This window comes from Oncorhynchus masou, chromosome 29 (assembly GCF_036934945.1).
Source record: "Oncorhynchus masou masou isolate Uvic2021 chromosome 29, UVic_Omas_1.1, whole genome shotgun sequence".
Classification (NCBI taxonomy): domain Eukaryota; kingdom Metazoa; phylum Chordata; class Actinopteri; order Salmoniformes; family Salmonidae; genus Oncorhynchus; species Oncorhynchus masou.
This window is the reverse complement of record NC_088240.1, coordinates 39,004,396-39,026,161: the sequence shown is the minus strand read 5'-3', so window position 1 is coordinate 39,026,161 and position 21,766 is coordinate 39,004,396. Positions and strand designations below refer to the sequence as shown.

Sequence of the window (21,766 nt, the reverse complement as noted above, 5' to 3'; positions counted from 1 at the left end):
GGCCCAATGTCCACAGGTGGGGGTTGTGCTTACAGCCCAACACCGTGCAGGACGTTTGGCATTTGCCAGAGAACACCAAGATTGGCAAATTCGCCACTGGCGCCCTGTGCTCTTCACAGATGAAAGCAGGTTCACACTGAGCACGTGACAGATGTGACAGAGTCTGGAGACGCCGTGGAGAATGTTCTGCTGCCTGCAACATCCTCCAGCATGACCGGTTTGGCGGTGGGTCAGTTATGGTGTGGGGTGGCATTTCTTTGGGGGGCCGCACAGCCCTCCATGTGCTCGCCAGAGGTAGCCTGACTGCCATTAGGTACCGAGATGAGATCCTCAGACCCCTTGTGTGACCATATGCTGGTGCGGTTGGCCCTGGGTTCCTCCTAATGCAAGACAGTGCTAGACCTCATGTGTCTGGAGTGTGTCAGCAGTTCCTGCAAGAGGAAGGCATTGATGCTATGGACTGGCCCGCCCGTTCCCCAGACCTGAATCCAATTGAGCACATCTGGGACATCATGTCTCGCTCCATCCACCAACGCCACGTTGCACCACAGACTGTCCAGAGTTGACGGATGCTTTAGTCCAGGTCTGGGAGGAGATCTCTCAGGAGACCATCCGCTACCTCATCAGGAGCATGCCCAGGCGTTGTAGGGAGGTCACACTACTGAGCCTCATTTTGACTTGTTTTAAGGACATTACATCAAAGTTGGATCAGCCTGTAGTGTGGTTTTCCACTTAAGTTTTGAGTGTGACTCCAAATACAGACCTCCATGGGTTGATAAATTTGATTTCCATTGATAATTTTTGTGTGATTTTGTTGTCAGCACATTCAACTATGTAAAGATAAAAGTATTTAATAACAATATTTCATTCATTCAGATCTAGGATGTGTTATTTTAGTGTTCCCTTTATTTTTTTGAGCAGTGTATGAACGCACCCATATTCTCGAGACTTGCCCAGAGGGAATTGTTGATATGTTGTCAGTTATTTATTATAGAGAACGTTTTCTTCAGAAACATTTGCCAAAAATGCTTTTTACATACATGTCTTTAGTATTTTACAGATAGAAAAATTGTTAAATAATTTATCCACAATCTACTCTGATTCAGTCCACTTCTGGAGTGTCATAACAAAATAGAACCAAAATATTAACGCTGACTTAGTGGATATGTGGATATGCAAATACGTGTATATTTACTGAGACTTTGCATATTTTAATACAATATTTCAGATTTTGTTTTAAATATAAAAATAAGTATTATATTGTTATCTACATTCAACTGATGAAAGTGTATTGTGATTTGATTAAGTCATTACATAGCAAATCAGGGCATTTGGTTTACGTCCCAAATGGCCCTGGTCAAAAGTAGTGCACTTCATTGGGAGAGTGCCATTTGGGATGGAGACATGCAGTTATTTCCAAGGTAGGAATGAGTGTGTGCATCCAACTCAGTGCCAGTCAGTTACATTAGGGTTGATTTAGATTTTATGGTGTCATCCACTCTGTTGATAATGTTGTTTTGCTGTTGTTTGTTATTTTTTAATGAAGGGAAATACCACTCTGGGAGTGGACAGAACCCTCCCATAGGGACGTTAAGGGTACTATATTGAATGTTGACTCCCACTGCCAAGACACACACCCAAACTCGTAAGTATTGTACCAGTAGCCTAATGACCATTGAGCTTTGTTAATGACCCATAACATGTCTTTCAAATGGTTTTCTTTCCAACAGTATTTGAAAAGTCATCTATGAAGTTTAAGTTATAAGAACAGCATGTACATTATGCCAATTACCAGTGTATTGAGAAATAATATTGAAATACACACCGTAATGTGGAGTAGTGAACTACATGTAGTTCAATTAGTAATTGAATTAGCTTGGTGGTAGTTGAACTAAATTCAAATCTTGGTAGTGTTTTCAGTAGTTAATTCCTTTTTGCCATGTAACTAGTGGAACTACACACTACTATTTTTTGCAAAAATAGTTGAAAAGGCAAGATTTATTTTATTTTTCGCAATCAGACCTGCCTAATTTTCAATTTTTTTGTGTTTAATCGGCTAAATTACGCATTATGTAAACATCTGACTCCAGAGTGATGTGTTCTTGCAATTTGTAGTCTATGACATTTCATATTTGATAATTTTTCATGAAGTAGTTTGGATGGAGTGAACTACTTTTTCAAAGTAACTTCAGTTCAGTAAACTATATATTTGATCATTTTTCATGAAGTAGTTTAGATGGAGTGAACTACTTTTTCAAAGTAACTTTAGTTCAGTAGACTATATATTTCTTAAGGGTAGCTTTAGTGTAGATTAGCTTCTTCCAGAGTGAAGTAATTGGTAGCTTGGTAAACTATGTCTTCAGAGCAGCTTCCCCAACACTGCATGCACACACACTAATGGAAATTGTATGGAGTAACTTCATGTTTTGTAAAGAGTTGATATTAAGAATATAGAATGAATATTCCAACAGTAACTGTTTAGTTATTACTTTTTCAGTTATGGACATATAAGAGAATGGCTGTTCTACTATTCATATATGCCTATTTCAACTAGAAGATGTACTATAGACCATTCCTGTATTAATGCAAATGGTCACTTCCACAACTCTGAGCTTGTGCTGTAGGCTAAGTACCAAGAAGGAGAGGAGAACAGACATGGTGAATTGTGTCACTTGTTGATCCTACTTGACAAGACTCCTAACTGGGCACCGGAGTATTCCTCCCCGAATGGCTACGGCGTCCACGTCTTTTCTTTACCCCCTCAAGCATCGGACACTTTATGAATACCATCTGCTAGGGTGACTTGGCAAACAGGAATATGTTGGGATATGTCGCAGAGGGTCCAAAATGTTCGGCGAGTGGCACATTTTCAGTCATTCCTTTTCTTCAGGCTAAAAACTCAAGTTTGGACTTAGATTCTAGTGTAAACCGCAACGTTAAACGTATGAACCTGTCGTGTAATGCTCTTTACTGAGCCATCTGATAAGTTATTCTGTAGCTATCGGTTTTGCTTGAATATTTGACCATTCAATATTTGACCAACAGTTCGCTCTCTTATTGTATGACTATACATAACATTCACGCTACATAATCTAGCATAGCTCAAATTAATATACAGCTATGCTCACTTATTTCTGAAGGGTAGACCTATACCGCGTTTTATGTAGGCGACATTCTGTTATTCTTCTAAGTAGCCTGATTGGATGCGGTGCTTATGAGAGAGGTATAGGATACGTTCCTCCGCTATTTGTAACCCAGCAACCGTCTCAATGAATGGCTGGCTGAACAAATCCTATTATTTTAAGAATTGACACCATTATTAGATCAGACCTATCCCGCAGAGTCGACTATTTCCAATATTGCCTGAGACAAAGTGACTGCAAGATAATACTTTTTTTTAAATTATTATTATTTGGGGCACACGGAGAGGTCTAGCTTTGTAGCTGGAGTAAATCAAAGTGAGTTTTGCAACTGACACAAATAGACGCATACTTTATGTGCTAAATGATAAATTCATAATTTGTTCTAAGAATGCCTGCTACTTTGCAATGTTTCACTCATGTAATAATTTCATGGATTTGGGGTTTGACAGAAAGATCCGTTCTACGTACACGTGCCAACTAAAAAGGGTTCCACCCTCTACCTGAAAGGAGCGCACCTGGATCCAACGAGACGGAAGTAGTTTGTAGAGATTGAGAAACGCTCCACAACTGTACCGACTCTATTCTTTTGGGGCAACAATTTATCTGGAAATCCGCATATTTTGAAGAGGATTTTCTTTTAGCGATATTCTTGACATAATTTAATTGACTTTTTTTTCATCAAGGGTTTGGATTGCAGTTCCCATCCGTATTATGTAATGTCCAGGTAAGTCACATTATTTTTCCGTTAAGAATGTTAAACTGCAGTGCTATGACGAGTACATTGTATAGTAGCCTGATCTATCCTGTCGTTTAGGAGACAGTAACAACTCTTTTAACAACTCTTTTAATGGACAAAGTACTAGATCCAAACAATCACATATCTTGTTACGTTTTTTTTCTTTTCCATGCATGTGAGACTGAGTTATGATCTTGCTTATTGCCTCTGTTTATTTGGCACATTTGTCACGTTTCTTTCTAATTTACTTTTTAAGGTTACCTCCTTGCAACTGACTGTGTGTTTTGGTGAAGTGCTGTGTCAAGTAAATCTACCCCACCCATCTCCAGAAGAATGAGTGGTCTCCGCAGAGTTTTCCGAAGGCGATTACACCCCTTGAAACTGGTGATAGTGGCCCTTACCTTTGTCACATTTTTGTTCCTTATACAACGTGAGGTAGTAAGCCAAAGTCCCACACAAGAAGAGCCCTGGCTGAAGGAGATAGCTGTCAAGCGGGATGCCGTGCTGGGCATGGTGATGGGGGCCGTCAATAACTTCAGGGACGCCATGCCAAAGATGCAGATCAGAGCCCCAGTGCGCCAGCAGGAGACTGCAGGGGACTTTTCCTGTTTGTCAGGGACGTACACGGCTGCTGAGCTGAGGCCAGTCCTAGAGCGTCCACCTCAGGACCCCAACGACCCCGGAGCCTCTGGGAAGCCCTTTCACACAGACAAACTGAGCCCTGCTGAACAGAAGGAGAAGGATCGGGGAGAGGAGAAACACTGCTTTAACCTCTACGCCAGCGACCACATCTCTCTCAGCCGTGACCTGGGCCCTGACACCCGACCACCGGAGTATGTTATTTGTCAATAATTAACTAGCCATTTTTGTGCTGTTATGGTAGCTTTTACAGTTGTTTCCATATACATGCTCTAAAATGTATTGCCGCAGTGGCATATGCTTCAGTTCAAACCAACATGGCCATGTAAAGATGTCTAGTAAATCTTGGGGTCAGTGGCCCTGTTTATGATGAAAATTCTATCATTATAGGTTCTGTTGTAAAACAATCTAATGGGAAGCGAACATCTCGAAGGAGGTTTCTCCTCATCACATAGCAGCTCCACCGTGTGGTGTTCACTAGAACCATTCCTCTGTAGAGGGATTCAGTTTCCATATATTTATATGTCTTGTCTCAGTGGCTCAGTATGAAACCAAAGTCACATACTGAATGACCACAGAAGGAAGGAGAAAACAACATTATATAATGTGTCTCCAACTGACAGGATGGTTTTAACCCAAACAAGTCTTTGATATTTTCTTTTAGTTATTGAGGAAAATTTCACTCTAGGGTTTTTCTGTCTGAAACATTGTTTCAGCATGTGTGCCCAGTAACTGTGTTTGGGGGACTGTGTCTGATTTTGTTGGCATTTTCAAGGGAGTCCCATATCCCAATGACACAACTGAAACATGCATCCCTTTAAGGGAGGACTTCAGATGTTTCAGCCACAGTCCTGCACTGAAGCCCTCTCAGGGACCATAAAAGACACCACCTAATTTTGTTATTTTCTTTTGTAGATGTATCGAGCAAACATTCAAGCGTTGTCCACCCTTGCTGACCACCAGCGTGATCATTGTGTTTCACAACGAAGGCTGGAGCACTCTGCTGAGGACGGTGTACAGCGTCCTCCACACCTCCCCTGCCATCTTCCTCAAGGAGATCATCCTGGTGGACGATGCCAGTGTGGACGGTAAGGAACTAACCAGCCGGCCAGGCAGATGGCAGGACCACCGTGTTCTCACTTTAATTTTAGTCAGGCAGCCTGCTTGGCGGCCCGCTGGTGTGCCATGAAATGTACAGGCTGGCGCCCTGGCTTCTTGTGAAGGGGGTTCTAGCAGGAAGCAGCACTGCTAGTGAATGCCTTCCTAAGAGGGGCTAGCTAGTCTGTGGAGAATTGAGTCAGAGTTTGCTCTTGTAAACAGGCGTCAGGCTGAGGGAAACAAGGCCGAGGGAAAATAGGATGGTCATTCCACCTCCAAAAAGCATAAGAAAGATGATTTTAACACCACCGTCTTAGATTGTTCTGACATTGTTTCTGTAATTAGAAACCGGTAGGATTAGCATTTATGCAACATTATTTTGTTGAAATATAATTTTATCTCTGAGAAATTAAGCTAAATGATAACACCCAAATTTGCCATTTTAATTTATAGGATCCATATATAGTACCTAACATCCGATTTGGACCAAACTTTTTTCTAACAATGAGTTAGAAATGAAGCGGGCAACCCGAATGAAGGCACCGCCTTGTGGCGGACCTGGCGCCTGCAAGCTGACTTCGGTAGCCAGCTGGACGATGTTTCCTCCTACACATTGGTGCAGCTGGCTTCTGGGTTAAGCGAGCAGTGTGTCAAGAAGCAGTGCAGCTTGGCAGGGTTGTGTTTCGGAGGACACGTGGCTCTTGACCTTCGCCTCTACCAAGTCCGTAGGGGAGTTGCAGCGATGGGACAAAACTGTAACTACGAGTTGGATACCATGAAATTGGGGAGAAAAAGGGGTGAAAGTATACTTTATTACAATTTTTATGGAGAATCTAAAGACATTTTCAAAAGCCCCCCCCCCCTATCACTTCTCTGTGTCTGTCTGACAAGTACTAGCTGAGCTGCAGCTCAGAGCATTGATTTTTCATCCCATGTAATGTATTCTCAGTGAATTTGGTGGCAGTTTCTTTCCGCTGTTTAGTGAAATTAGTCATTGAAGTTGTTTGGTTTATGTCCTATCCTACATCCTGGTTCTGACCACTAGATGGTGCTGTTCCTGCTATTAGGTGATTCTTTTCTAAATAATTTTTGTACCTAACATTCAATTTGGACCAAAATGTTTTATAAAAACGAGAAAGACATGAAATGACGAATCCAAAGAAATGATCTATAATTATTGAACATTATGTGAATCCTGTACATTTAAAATGGCAAATTTGTGTGCAATTAATAAGCTAAATTCTCAGATATCAAATTCTAGTTTAATAAAATGATGTTTCCAAAATGCTTATCTTGTCTGTTTCTAACTACAGAAATGTTTTCAGGACAATCTGAGATGGTGGGTCTCATGGCTTGCTGATATGACATGGAACTCCCCAGGATGTTTTGCCTAAGGAAATGTTAGTGAACCGGGAGAGATGGGTTAGTATGGAGACAACTGAGATTAGATAAGATTAGAAAGTACTGTATATGTGAGTGACGATAGCTGTAAATAGCAGTAGAAGGTGTATTGTTGGCAGTTAGGGGTGGTAGAAATAAAATAAAAATGGAGGGATTAGAAATTCTGCAAACCATTATTTTTGATATAACCCCAAAACTATCTGCAATATTATACCTGTGATTCCCCGCAGGCAATGCAACCCCACTGAGTGACACTCAAAACTCTGTCATTTGTTGGGAATAGCCTGCTATTAGATGAAAGCCAGGCATCTCACTCACTCTTTCATTCACTCCGTTGAAGTGTAAGCTTCCACACTGGGGGGCCAAGTTGAGGTAGAGGCCTACTCCCCCGGAAACAGTCACTGCACTGAGGTAGGAATTTTAGCAGAAGATGAAATGACCTGATCATTTCATTGTATTTTGCTTATTGGTTTATTTCTACATTTTAAAGCTTTTTTTCTGGAGGTCGCTCTAGTAAGTCCTCTCGTATTGAACCTGATTGGCACTGTCCATTTATAGATCGGCAGTTCCACAGCTAATGCAGTTGGCTAATTTCCTTTCACAGATGCATTGAAGGAGGAGCTGGATGAGTATTTGAAGCGGCTGCACATTGTGCGCGTGGTACGTCAGCGCGAGAGAAAGGGCCTGATCACTGCTCGGCTGCTGGGAGCCTCTGTGGCCACTGGAGACATCCTCACCTTCCTCGATGCTCACTGTTAGTCCACACACACACACACACACACACACACACCATAGCAGTGACGTCAAAACAGCTGAGTCATCAGACTGGAACAACCAGAACAGCTCAGCCTTTTAGACATTTGTTAATCCACCTACACACTAATACTCAGAATACTAGCAAAATTCACATGCTGTTTCGGGCAAGGCAGTAATGCCACAACATATTATTGTTATTGGACTGTAACATATCTTTTGTTTTTGCGGTGGCTGCTTCCAGGTGGCCTGGTAAAATATCAAATGAGTGTTACATTTATTTGTTCAGCTCACATGTGATTTAACTTGTGGTATTTTAGGTATATTCTCAAAGTGATTGCTTTTGTACCACAGGCTTCCATGTTCTTTGTCGATAAAGTGTTTCACATTTAAAATGCAATGCTATTTAGTGGTTGTATTGTTCGGCTGATGGTGAATGCGTATCCAACAGGTGAATGCTTCAATGGCTGGCTGGAGCCTCTACTGGCCAGGATAGCAGAGAATTACACTGCAGTAGTGAGTCCTGACATCACAACCATTGACCTCAACACCTTTGAGTTTATGAAGCCCTCGCCTTACGGACAGAACCACAACCGTGGTAACTTTGACTGGGGCCTGTCCTTTGGCTGGGAGAGTCTACCGGACCACGAGAAACAACGGAGAAAGGATGAGACTTATCCTATCAAGTGAGAAGAACTATGTGAATGCCTACTTTCAGGCATGTCAAACACCTCTGTATTCCTTGATAGGTGGTTGTGAATGGTCTATTCCTCAGCTGAGTGTAAAAAAAAAAAGATCTGGACCCTCTATTCAGTGGATTTCTTTTATTTCACAGGACACCAACTTTTGCTGGGGGACTCTTCTCTATCTCCAAGGACTACTTCTATCTTATCGGAAGCTATGATGAGCAAATGGAAATCTGGGGAGGGGAGAATATCGAAATGTCTTTCAGAGTAAGAGAGGGATCACTTGCCTTTCTACATAGATAGATGGACAACAGCATGTGTTTAGGGTGTCATCAGTGCTATTGTAAATTATTCATCCTGTTTTCATATTATGCAGCAATACCGGTTACAGTATAGTCATCATGCCTAGTATTTCTAACAGTGCTGGGTGTGTTACCTCCGTCTGTCTGCCTGCCTGTCTGTAGGTGTGGCAGTGTGGGGGTCAGCTAGAAATAATCCCTTGCTCCATCGTGGGTCATGTGTTCCGCACCAAGAGTCCGCACACCTTCCCCAAGGGCACCCAGGTGATCGCACGCAACCAGGTGCGGCTGGCCGAGGTCTGGATGGATGACTACAAGGAAATCTTCTACCGACGCAACCAACAAGCTGCACAGCTGGCCAAAGACGTATGTGGTATTTCTGAGTGACATTGTTATATTTTTGTACATTTTAAACTCAGATAGGCAGGCTGATAACCCCAGAAATAGGACAGGCGTTCTAAAACCATTAATCCATCCCCTACAGCAGGGATTAGTAACTCGCGTCTGGTCCCCCTTTTGAAGGCCCTCGTTTGTGTGTGTGTGTGTGTGTGTGTGTGTATTTTATTTATTTACAGTATACCAAATATTAAGAATTAATATTGAGTTGCACCACCCCTGCTATGGGGGCTGAGGTCAGGGCTCTGTGCAGGCCAGTCAACTTCTTCCACACTGATCTCGAAAAACCATTTCTGTATGGACCTCGCTTGGTGCACAGGGGCATTGTCATGCTGAGACAGGAAAGGCCTTCCCCAAACTGTTGCCACAAAGTTGAAAGCACAGAATTGTCTAGAATGTCATTGTAGGCTGTACTGTTAAGGGGCCTAGCCCGAACCATGAAAAACAGGCAGTTTGGAACTCGGTAGTGAGTGTTGCAACTGAGGACAAAAATGTATATGCACTTCAGCACTTGGCGGTCCCATTCTGTGAACTTGTGTGGCTTACCACATCGCCACTGAGCCGTTGTTGCTCTTAGACGTTTCCACTTCACAATAACAGCACTTAAAGTTGAACTGGGCAACTCTAGCAGAACAGAATTTGACATGCTGATATTTTGGAAGGTGGCATCCTATGATTGTGCCACGTTGAAAATCACTGAGCTCTTAAGTAAGACTATTCTACTGCCAGCACCCGGTGTGGCTGAAATAGTCAAATCCACTCATTTGAAGGGGTGTCCTCATACGTTTGTACATATAGTGTGTGTGTGTGTGTGTGTGTGTGTGTGTGTATAAATGACTGAACAACTTACTGTTACGATTTAGAATAGTAGAATACAGAAGATGCAATTTCGAAATTTGGTTGAGCATCAGCAGTTTTCATCTTGTTATATCAGTCTCTGATAGTCTGTCAATTAGTCCATGTCAACTAACATTTTGTAGATTGGAAGGTTAGTTTAGCGGACAGCTATCTAAACTTGTTTTCATGGTCGAATTACCGGCCAGGTGGCCCCCATTGATTTTGTTAGTCAGTCTCACTCAGATATCCTATTATACACGGCTAACCTTTCTCTCCACCCTATGGGAGAATGTATAGAATTGCAGCAAACTTGCTTTAAAACTGCAACAGTTTCTCTACAACATGACAAAATATGTAGAACTGCACGAAATCATTAACATTTTTATCTCAGTTTATATTTTTGTCGTGGGCCCCACCGCCAGCAAAATTGCCCACCCCTGCCCAACAGTAATGTTTTCACAGTAGCAGTTTGCTCTGGACATACAGATGTTCTCATTCTGACTGCAGATGAGTTATTATCCCACTTGTAAGGGAACATTATTATAAGCCTTCCTCCCCTCGGCAGCCTTCCTCCCCTCGGCAGCCTCCTGTGCCACACTCTGGGCCTAGGCCGTCTGTTGGTTACGTATAGTCTGGAACATCAATTTTGATGTCCATTGTATAGTAAGTGCAATGGACATTGTATGAGATGTGAAATAAGAAGAATTGACTAATATCCTTTGTGACTGAGAGAAATCCATTTGAGGAAAACCTTCTGTGCTCAAGGCTATTAGTAGGTTATAGTTGTTAACAGGCAGGATGTCTCTAATAGCTTCATGGAGCAAAGCTACAGCAGTTATCAGCACACACACTGCTGTTTACATCATCTGCGTCACTGTCTCTCTCAAATGCTCTCATTACTGAAAGCCTGTCTGGAGGAGAATTCTCAGTTCCTTGAAATACTCTGCGTTTGTACTGTGTGTGAATCAATAACTGAGTAATGTCTGTTCTGCACTCTTTTGAAATGTTGAACGCTGGGTTGATTCCATGAATGAATTTAAATGAAGCAAAGAGAGGGAAAAGGCAGACATTTCTGGACTAGAGGGTTCATCATTTGCAATGGTATTTCAGCTGAGTTGTCTTATGTACAGATTTAGGATCTTAATTTGAGCCAGTTTGCTACAGCAGGAAAATAACAAAATTCAGAAGCCTTTTTAATACTCAAATACACTATAAGCATTGCAGGAAAGTTCTCCTGCAACGGGAGGATCAAATTAAGATTCTACATCTGTATGTGTACAAAATATTTTTGGTGCGTGAAAATTACTTGAAACGGGATTGGGTAGACTGAAACTCTGCCATACATGGTGCTGTCTTTCGAGCCGTCACCCATCAAGTCAATCAATCAAACTTTATTTTTCACATGTGCCAAGTACAACAAGTGTAGACCTTAACGTGAAATGCTTAGATACAAGCCCTTAACCAACGGTGCAGTTCAAGAAGAGTTAAGATAATATTTACCAAATAACCTAAAGTAAAGATTTTTTTTAAATAGCAATAAATAAATGCATAAAAATTAAATATATAAAAAATACATAACAATAACGATGATATTTGCAGGGGTACAGGTTATTTGAGGTAATTTTTACATGTACAGTTGAAGTCGGAAGTTTACATACACTTAGGTTGGAGTCATTAAAACTAGTTTTTCAACCACTCCACCAATTTCTTGTTAACAAACTATAGTTTTGGCAAGTCAGTTAGGACATCTACTGTGTGCATGACACAAGTAATTTTTCAAGCAATTGTTTACAGACAAATTACATCGTTATGTTTGGAGGAAAAAGGGGGAGGCTTGCAAGCAGAAGAACACCATCCCAACCGTGAAGCATGGGGGTGGCAGCATCATGTTGAGGGGGTGCTTTGCTGCATGAGGGACTGGTGCACTTTACAAAATAGATGGCATCATGAGAGGAAAGGTATGTTGATTTATTGAAGCAACATCTCAAGATATCAGTCAGGAAATTAAAGCTTGGTCGCAAATGGGTCTTCCAAATGGACAATGACCTCAAGCATACTTCCAAAGTTGTGGCAAAATGGCTTAAGGACAACAAAGTCAAGGTATTGGAGTTGCCATGACCAAGCCCTCACTTCAATCCCATTGAAAATCTGTTGGCAGAACTGAAAAAGCATGTACGAGCAAGGAGACCTACACACCTGACTCAGTTACACCTGCTCTGTCAGGAGGAATAGGCCAAAATTCACCCAACTTATTGTGGGAAGATTGTGGAAGGCTACCTGAAATGTTTGACCCAAGCTAAACAATTTAAAAAGGCAATGCTATCAAATACTAATTGAGTGTATATAAACTTCTGACAACACTGGGAAAGCTGAAATAAATCATTCTCTCTACTATTATTCTGACATCTCACATTCTTAAAATAAAATAAAAATAAAGTGGTGATCCTAACTGACCTCAGACAGACAGGGAATTTTTACTAGGATTACATTTCAGGAATTTTGAAAAACTGAGTTTAAATGTATTTGGCTAAGGTGTATGTAAACCTCTGACTTCAACTGTAGGTAGGGGTGAAGTGACTATGCATATATAATAGAAAGCGAGCAGCAGTGTACAAACAAATGGATGGTGGGGGGGGGGGTAAAAGTAATAGGCAAGGTGGCCATTTGATAAAATTTTCAGCAGTCTTATGGCCTGGAGGTAGAAGCTGTTAAGGAGCCTTTTGGTCCAAGACTTATCGCTCCGGTACCACTTGCCATGCGGTCGCAGATAGAACAGTCTATGACGTGGGTGACTGGAGTCTATGACAATTATATGGCTTTCCTCTGACACCGCCTATTATATAGGTCCTGGATGGCAGGATGCTTGGCCCAGTGATGTACTGGGCCATACGCACTAACCTCTGTAGTGCCTTGCACTCTGATGCCGAGCAGTTGCCAAACCAGGCGATGATGCAACCGGTCAGGATGCTCTTGATGGCACAGCTGTAGAACGTTTTGAGGATCTGGGGACCCATGCCACATCTTTTCAGTCTCCTGATGGGGAAAGGTTTTGTCGTGCCTTCTTCATGACTGTTTTGGTGTGTTTGGACCATGATAGTTCTTTGGTGATGTGGACACTAAGGAACTTAACTCTTGACCTGCTCCCCTACAGCCCCAATGATGTTAATTGGGGCCTGTTTGGCCTACCTTTTCCTGTAGTTCACGATCATCTCCTTTGTCTTACTCACATTGAGGGAAAGGTTGTTGTCCTGGCACCACACTGCCAGGTCTCTGACCTCCTCCCTGTAGGCTGTCTCATCATTGTCGGTGATCAGGCCTACCACTGTTGTGTCATCAGCAAGCTTCATGATGGTGTTGGAGTCATGTTTGGCCATGCAGTTGTAGGTGAACAGGGAGTACAGGAGGGGACTAAGTACACACCCCTGAGGGGCCCCAGTGTTGAGGATCAGTGTGGCAGATGTGTTGTTATCTACCCTTACCACCTGGATCCAGTTGCCGAGGGAGGTGTTTATTCCCATGGTCCTTAGCTTAGTGAAGACCTTTGTGTGCACTATGGTGTTGAAAGCTGAGCTGTAGTCAATGAACAGCATTCTCACATGGGTGTTCCTTTTGTCTAGGTGGGAAAGGGCAGTGTGGAGTGCGATTGAGATTGCGTCATCTGTGGATCTGTTGGGGTGGTATGCTAATTGGAGTGAGTCTAGGGTGCCTGGGAGGATGCTGTTATGAGGCATGACCAGCCTTTAAAAGCACTTCATGGCTACTGACGTGAGTTCTACGGGGAGGTTATCATTTAGGCAGGTTACCTTTCCTACCTTGGGCACAGGGACTATGGTGGTCTGCTTGAAACATGTTGCTATTACAGACTCAGTCAGGAAGAGGTTGAAAATGTCAGTGAAGACACTTGCCAGTTGGTCCATGCATGCCCTGAGTACAGGTCCTGGTAATCCATCTGACCCTGCAGCTTTGTGAATATTCGCCTGTTTAAAGGTCTTGCTCACATTGACTACTGAGAGTGTTATCACACAGTCATCCAGAACAGCTGGTGTTTTCGGGCATGCTTCAGTGTTGCCTTTTATGCTCGCTTTGAGGCAAGCATTTAGCTCATCTGGTAGGCTTGCTTCGCTGGGGAAGTCGCTGCTGGGTTTCCAGCAATAATAGTTTTCAAGCCCTGCCACACCCGATGAGCGTCAGAGCCGGTGTAGTAGGATTCAATCTTAATCCTGTATTGACACTTTGCTTGTTTGATTGTTCATCTGAGGGCATAGTGGGACTTCTTATATGTGTCCGGATTAGCGTCCCGCTCCTTGAAAGAGGCAGCTCTAGCCTTTAGCTCGATGCGGATGTTGCCTGTATTTCATGGCTTCTGGTTGGGATATGTACGTACGGTCACTGGGGGGACGTCGTCTACGCACCCGATGACTGCGGTGGTATACTCCTCAATGCCATGAATCCCAGAACATCCCAGAACATATTCCAGTCTGTGCTACTAAAACAGTCCTGTAGCGTAGCATCCGCGTCATCTGACCACTTCCGTAATTGGCGAGTCACTGGTACTTCCTGTTTTAGCTTGTAAGCAGGAATCAGGAGGATAGAATTATGGTCAGATTTTCCAAATGTAGGGCGGGGGAGAGCTTTGTATGCATCTCTTTGTATGGAGTAAAGGTGGTATAGAATCTTTATTTTCCTCTGGTGGCACTTGACAATTTTGTAAAACTGATTTAAGTTTGCATGCATTACAGTCCCCGGCCACTAGGAGCGCTGCTTCTGGATGAGCATTTTCTTGTTTGCATATGGCCTTACAGAGTTGGTTGAGTGCGGCCTTAGTGCCAGCATCGGTCTGTGGTGGTAAGTAGACGGCTACAAATAATATAGATAGTGTGGTCTACAGCTTATCATAAGGTACTCTACTTCATGCGAGCAATTCCTCGATACTTCTTTAATATTAGACATTGCGCACCAACTATTATTGGCAAAAAGACACCCACCACCCCTAGCTTCTCTGTTCTGCCGGTGCATTGAAAATCCTGCCAGCTCTATATTTTCTATGTCGTCATTCATCCACGACTCGGTGAAACATAAGATATTACAGTTCCTAATGTCCTGTTGGTAGGATAATCATAGGTCATCAATTTTATTTTCCATTGCATGTTAGCGAAGTAGGATGGATGGCAGTGGGAGTTCACTCTCTCGCCTACGGATTCTCAGAAGGCAGCCCGATCTGCGTCCCTTTTTCCTCCGTCTTTTCTTCATGCAAATGATGGGTATCTGGGCCTGTTCCCTGGAGAGCTGTATATCCTTCTCGTCGGACTCGTTAAAGGAAAAGGTTTTTCTTCCCGTTTGTGGTGAGTAGCAATTCTGATGTCCAGAAGTAATTTTCGGTCATAAGAGACGGTAGCAGCAACATTTATATACAGAATAAGTTTTAAAAAAGAAGTTACAAACCACGCAAATCAAACTAACAAAATAGCACAATTGGTTAGGAGCATGTAAGACCTCAGCCATCCTCTTCGGCGCCATCTTCAACCACGGAGCTCCAGCGCTAGATGGGCTGTGGGGAAGTGGTAATGGAGGCTTCCCTCCCAGTTCAAAGCCTGGGCAGTGTGAGTAATTAAGAAAGTTCCCCTCTTTAATGGCTGCTGCCTGGAATTGTTTCCACAGAGGGCCTTCGGAGACGTTGCGCAGCGTGTGGACCTCCGGGAGCGGCTGCAGTGCAAGAGCTTCTCCTGGTATTTGAAGAACGTGTATCCAGAGGTCTTCATGCCCGATCTCAACCCACTCCACTTTGGCTCGGTAAGCCCCCACGTCATTATCCCCTCTCCTAGGCTCTTTCCTGACCACAGAGAGATACAGTATGTCTGGCCACAGTGGGTTTCCATTTAGCAGCTCCAGAGGGCTCAGTGGAGGGCTCCAGGCCAGGGGAGTGAGCAGCTTCGCACCACTTAAGGTAGAGGCAGCTGGGCTTGTTTGAACCGCTTGTGTGGCTCACTGAAATCTCTTTCCTTGTGCCTCCAGGTGAAGAATGTAGGTAAAGACTCGTGTCTGGATGCAGGGGAGAACAACGAGGGAGGGAAGCGGCTGATCTTGTACCCATGCCACGGACTCGGAGGAAACCAGGTCAGAGGGAAGGGAATAAAGTGACTGGGTTCAGTCATGAAGGAATTAAGTACTTTGTCTGTCACTTTCGAAATCAAGAGGATGACTCATCGAGCTCTTTGTGATCCCTCAGTATTTTGAGTACTCGACCCATCACGAGATCCGGCACAATATTCAGAAGGAGCTGTGTTTGCATGGGACGGAGGCAGACGTGAAGCTGGAAGACTGCCAGTATAAAGGCCGCATCACATTTGTAGGAGCAGAACAGAAGTGGGAGTTAAGGGAGGTGAGACCAAAGATGCACATCTCTACTCTAATGGGCTCAGACAAGATTTCTACTTGAAGTCCTGGGGTTCATCCTTTTGACTGTGAAATAATATCAAATTGTTGGATGTTGATGCCTGCTTCTCTTTCATTATCTTCACCATAGACGTGGATGTTAGTTATTTCCTACTGAGGATGTTGGTGACTAATCTGTTTCTTCTCTCTGCGTAGAACCAGTTATTCTTCATCCCGGGATGGAATCTGTGTCTGAGTGCCCGTCATGAGCACCCCTCCTTGGTTGCCTGTAACCCCTCAGACAGATACCAACTGTGGCTCTTTGTCTGAGGACATGACACATGGACCTCGGCACTAGTGATGACGTGTGCCTGGGCATTCTAGGACCTTTAGGACAAGTAGCAATTGGCGTGCATTTTTAAACATATTATCAAATTGAATGTGTATTTATTTTTAAATGTAGAAGAACTGCTGCTGGAAAGTTGGGGATTTTGAGGAGAATATGCAACCTCGGGAAGGAAGCATTCAAACTGATACTGAAGACTTAAAAAGGAATACACTTTTTATCACGGTTTGGGTTAAGGGATTATTTTTCTTCTGCCATTCAAGCCAATCGCTGCTTGTGGATTGACGGCACTACCTGGGACTGAAATGAGTGACTTTGGATGGGTACTTAATGAAGAGATTTCCACTTGTCTTTGTCTCTTCTGTTTCTGTCTTACTCCAGAGGGAAATCAACGGTCCATTTGATTTGATTTAATTACAAAGGCTTGTTCTTTATTGCCTACACTGAATAATGTATTAATGCAGTAGATATGTGAAAACCAACAACAAAATGGAGTCTCAAACAATGCAACAGTGAACGTGCCTTTTGCATGAACAGAATAACTAAGATTGTATGCACCAAAGACTCGTCAAGACTCGTTACTTTTGTATTAAAAGAAATGTTTGTATTATAGGTTATTCAATATCTACCACTACTGCCTCTTTTTGTTGTGCAAAGTAATTATATCAGGAAGGTAGTAGACATGCATTCTCCCTTACCACCGCTAGAGGGTCTGATTCCCCTCTCACCCAGCTGGTTTTCCTCACAAGCCAATTGAGGATCAGAGGCGCCGCCCATACAGTGCCTCTGGTTATCTTATGTATATACTGTACTTTATGGACAGCTAATTATGATTTAAATGTAAATTCTCCAAAGTTGCATTTTAACCAAGGGCTTGAGTTGTGTGCTACTGTTATATTTGGCAACTCAAACTCATAATGATCTGGTATTTGTAAGATAAGTCATCTTTTCTTTCGCTTCTCCGTATTGCTTTGACGGGGCGTTCAGAGGTGTTTTAATCATAAGTATGTTTACCTTTCGGGGACAGGCTTTAGTAACGTAACATTTTCAAACACAATTCCACAGTCACAGAGGTGGTATTTGAAACAATCTGTTGTGTACAGTTTGACTGCATACCCCCCCCAAAAATGTAACTTTATATCTCTACGAGAATAGCTGGATTTTTCTTAGGCCCCAGGCCCCAGGTACTTTAAACAAGAAAATGTAATAAAGTAAACTAATGTTTTAGATGTCAGGGAATAATGTAAGGTTGACACATCTTAACAAGAGGTACTTTTGGATAGTTTAGTTCTTTGTAATGTATTTTTCTATGCTTGACAACGCATTTAGAAAAATATTTTTCTTTCGAATAAAATGCATTTACACGTTTTTGTATAATGTTCATGGGGATTGCAAATGTTTTTTAATATGTAGGCTAAAATGGGATCTGAAGAAAGGGAAACATTTTAAGCTTTGTTTACAACATGGAATATATGATTGTAGTTTTGATTCAAGTCTGAGTTCCCAGTATCCCACAGACATCAGTGTTTTGATCCAAGGATGTGGGATAGATTTGTATAAACTGTTTGTGTCGGTGTTAACTGACAATGGAATGTTAGATTTTTGTTGAATTTAGGGATATGCCTGGTCCTAGAACCGAATGCCCTCATGGCTGAGTCTTCTATTTGGATACTTGAGGTTTTTCATTTCTTATGTTCAACAGGAGGGGGCGCTGTGCACAATAATTCATCCTTGACGTATCCCTGTCCATCATTTTTACTGGGCCTTCAGTTATTGCAGGTGTACCCTTTCTCTAAACACACGTACAGCAGATATTGTTTTTTTTACAGAAAGAGTTCAAGCTAAAATCATTAAACACATGAAGAAAAGTAACACATGGTTTCATTTTATTTCCAAGCGATGTATTGTTAAAAAGCAGAAACACAACATGTTGGCTTTATCTAACGTTAAGAAACCAAAACACATATTGAAACATTTATACCATTTTGGGCAAAAAAGATTGTTTCACAGAAGCAAACATGATAGTAACCAACATAATGAAATCAGGCATATGGAGCTGTACAATTCACAACCATCATAAAACAAGTGAAATTTAAGACCAAAACATGTTTTTATTCAATACAGACTGTTCAGTATACCACAAATACACATTTAAATATCATTCATAATAAGCACCGAAAATCATACACACAGCAGAATGACTCAACTGGATACAATGTCACTGTATGTTGCCTTCTCTTAAATGCTTTGGCACTGATACTAAGTCATACTAATACAGTGACACTGATTCCCTGACAGCTGGATACACTTTACTTTGTCACTGAGGTGGTAACATTCTTACTCACCTCAGTGAGAAGTCAGGAGCAGAAACTTAAATCAAGTAGTAATCACATACAGGAGTGTATGAGCATGTTGGATGACTACTCTCACTTTAGGCTTCGAATAGGACAAGGATACATGCAGGGGTTCCCACTCTTTTATGGTGAGGGAATGTTGGTATTTAATTGTAAAGGCTGTTTGGAGTAACTGCTGTCCCTAACATTTCAGAACAATTAAAGCAATACATATCTGGAGAATTTAGTTCAATGGCCTTTACTTGTAAGTTATTTGAAGGTGGTTACAGTTATTTACAGATTTTTGGCTAATTATACTTTCTTACCAATCACCCGTGCTGATCAGTCATTTCTTAACTTGGTGCTGATATGAATCATTGGTATGATTTAACCTTTGATTGTCCAACCTCAAATGTCTTTTTAATATATATATATATTTTTTACAGTAACTGAGATTTGCATTTCATGCGCAACACTGTGGCTCGCAAGACTGTGACTTGTAGTGATCGTTTGAGCTGTCGTAAACACTTCCACGTGTGAGTTTCATTTTGCATTTCCTGTTACTATTGCACCGTTCAATAATTGCGTCACACAATGTTTGTGCAGACACAAACATCAATCTCTTCATGTATTTACGGTCAGTTGTCATACGAGAATGGAATGTGGAGCGAAATATGTCCTTGAAATCATCCCCCTATCCAACACAGCAATATAGTGTCCTCAGTTAAAAGAGTTACATATTTTATATTGACATGTATTTGAAATGAGGCCCCCAGAAAATAGTATTTATTGATTGGATAGTTGTATATGCTCTTTGAGAAATGAAGGTCAAAGTGCCGCATTAGCATATCACCTTCACAAAAGTGCAAACAGCTGTGAATCATTTAGACTTCAATGTCAACCATGAAATAATGCTCTTAGCATTACAATTCCAAATAAATAACTAAATGTTGTAGTCCGTTTCAAGCTTTTCCAAACAATGTAAAAGATCACAGGCGACAACACAAGGTTTGTACAGTACATTAATACAGATTTTATAAACCCAAATTGAACCTGGTCAATTTCTCATAAATGCCATTTGAAAGACCCAAAATAACATGCATTTATAAATATCAAACCATTTATAAGTATACACATACTTCAGAACCAATAAATAAACTGGGGACAATTCATTTTTTGCACATTTGACATATAGACATAGAAAAGTTCCATTCACAATATATCCATAAAACTTTACCTTTAAAATGACAAGATACATTGCACGGGCGTACAGCTTTCAGTTTTTGTTGACTGATTCCATCTCGCAGTTTAGAATACTAGAAATCAGGGATTTCATTAGAAATGTTTCTCATCATGGAACCTGCAGCTAAATAATGTCAATCTAATGTATGGTCTTGTAAATGACTTGGTAAGTTGAGCTCCCATTAAAAGGCCATATTCTCCATAAATAACACTTGGTCAGCCTTGTTCATTAAGAAAAGACAACATGAAGCCTACACAGACAGGTGAGTTAGGCCCACTAAACTGGTGCGACCTGGGGGAGATTCTCTGCTAATGCAGGGATCTTGGTGCTGACTGCTAAAGAAGGTCCTTCAGACAGACCATTAACGCTCGACACTTCCTTTGGCTGCTCTGCCACAAAACACTTCTTATTGTTCAGGTAGTTGTTGTGGAACTCCATCTGGCTGAGGCCCCCAGGCTGCTCAGGGAATGTTCCTTTAGATGGGACCATGTTGTTCTCCAGGTCAGGTATGCAGCAGCCCATGGCTGTGGTTGCTGCTGTGCCATTGGTCAGGGTGAAGGGCTGATTGGCGTACTGTTCCTCAGCCTGGCGGGGGTAATCTGTGTACTGCTCTGCAATGTCGACGGCCATGTTAAATGGTTCTTGTGGCACGGCACCGTTAGTAGTGCTTACTGTGTGTGGGAATGATAAGACCTCTCCATAGGGTTCACTGGGTTGGCTGGCTGTCCCGTTGGCTGAGGCAACAGCATTGGGAGTCTCCAACTGATAATAATCTGTTGGGGAGCTGAATAAATAAGAGTTTCCATTTATGTGGTCGTCAATGTGGTTGTCGTGTGGCAGAATGGCATCAGAGTAACACAACACAGAGGACAGGGGGGCAACCTCTGTGTTGGAGACAGGCGGCTTGCTGACTCCATTCTCAAAGTCCTCCGACGTGTCCTCCTCATCGCCATCCTCTTCCTCAGAGTCACTGTTCGCCAAGCTCTGAGTGCTGGAGTCAGACAGTCCACTGCATAAACTGCTGCTGTCCTCTTCATCCTCGTCATCTTCCTCATTCTCCTCATCATCCTCATATTCGTCTTCATCATCCAGAGGCTCGTCCATGTCGTCAGCAGTCTGGAGGTGCATGATGGCAGACTGTTGGACTGTTGGATCTGACAGAGAGTATTGGGTCTGGACCAGCGGGTTGCCATAGCCGTTGCTTTCGCCATGGTAACCGTTGGCAGGGGAGGCCTGCTGCTGCTCGCGGCTCTTCTCCAGCTCTAACTTCATGATGGTGTGCAGGAAGTGGGTCCGCACGCGGATGGGGTTAAACTCCACCCGGCCGGCCGCGTTGCTACAGCCCTCCTTGGTACAGCCACAGGGAAAAGACATGCGGTCCACCTGTAGATTGGACCACCTTGGGTTATATGACCATATATTCTGCAGTTTGCATGTAATAGATTAATGAACGTAATACTTTGACAATATCAGATAAGCTACTG

At 42.5% G+C, this 21,766-nt stretch overlaps 2 protein-coding genes across 7 annotated transcripts in view; one reads left to right on the top strand and one right to left on the bottom strand.

The window, feature by feature from the left end:
* The first annotated feature begins 706 nt into the window (after window positions 1-706).
* Window positions 707-18,585, top strand: LOC135519592 (polypeptide N-acetylgalactosaminyltransferase 3-like). Of its 3 annotated transcripts, none has more exons than XM_064944829.1 (12): window positions 707-1,645; window positions 3,827-3,867; window positions 4,136-4,712; window positions 5,434-5,606; window positions 7,622-7,771; window positions 8,222-8,456; window positions 8,606-8,723; window positions 8,921-9,121; window positions 15,647-15,778; window positions 16,001-16,102; window positions 16,215-16,367; window positions 16,577-18,585. In XM_064944829.1, exons 3-12 carry the CDS (start codon window positions 4,213-4,215, stop codon window positions 16,688-16,690), a joined length of 1,878 nt encoding a protein of 625 aa, XP_064800901.1. In that variant the 5' UTR covers window positions 707-1,645; window positions 3,827-3,867; window positions 4,136-4,212; the 3' UTR covers window positions 16,691-18,585. The 3 variants fall into 3 exon arrangements, with proteins under 3 accessions (XP_064800901.1, XP_064800900.1, XP_064800899.1); XM_064944828.1 differs by lacking the exon at window positions 707-1,645 and adding an exon at window positions 2,421-3,458 and having other exon boundaries at window positions 3,593-3,867; XM_064944827.1 differs by lacking the exon at window positions 707-1,645 and having other exon boundaries at window positions 2,421-3,867.
* The window catches only part of LOC135519593 (cysteine/serine-rich nuclear protein 3-like), a 33,024-nt gene continuing 29,833 nt past the window's right edge, over window positions 18,576-21,766 (bottom strand). For all 4 annotated transcript variants that reach the window (XM_064944832.1, XM_064944831.1, XM_064944830.1 and 1 more), the window contains one exon: window positions 18,576-21,665. In XM_064944832.1, coding sequence (XP_064800904.1) covers window positions 20,559-21,665 — 1,107 coding nt within the window. In that variant the 3' untranslated portion in view covers window positions 18,576-20,558. The remainder of the gene's footprint in view (window positions 21,666-21,766) is intronic.

Coding starts and splice junctions, on each gene's coding strand:
- LOC135519592 (XM_064944829.1), top strand. CDS start 4,213: ATGAGTGGTCTCCGCAGAGTTTTCCGAAGGCGATTACACCCCTTGAAA. Junction 5,607..7,621: donor GGACGATGCCAGTGTGGACG/GTAAGGAACTAA, acceptor TTCCTTTCACAG/ATGCATTGAAGGAGGAGCTG. Junction 9,122..15,646: donor CTGCACAGCTGGCCAAAGAC/GTATGTGGTATT, acceptor TTGTTTCCACAG/AGGGCCTTCGGAGACGTTGC.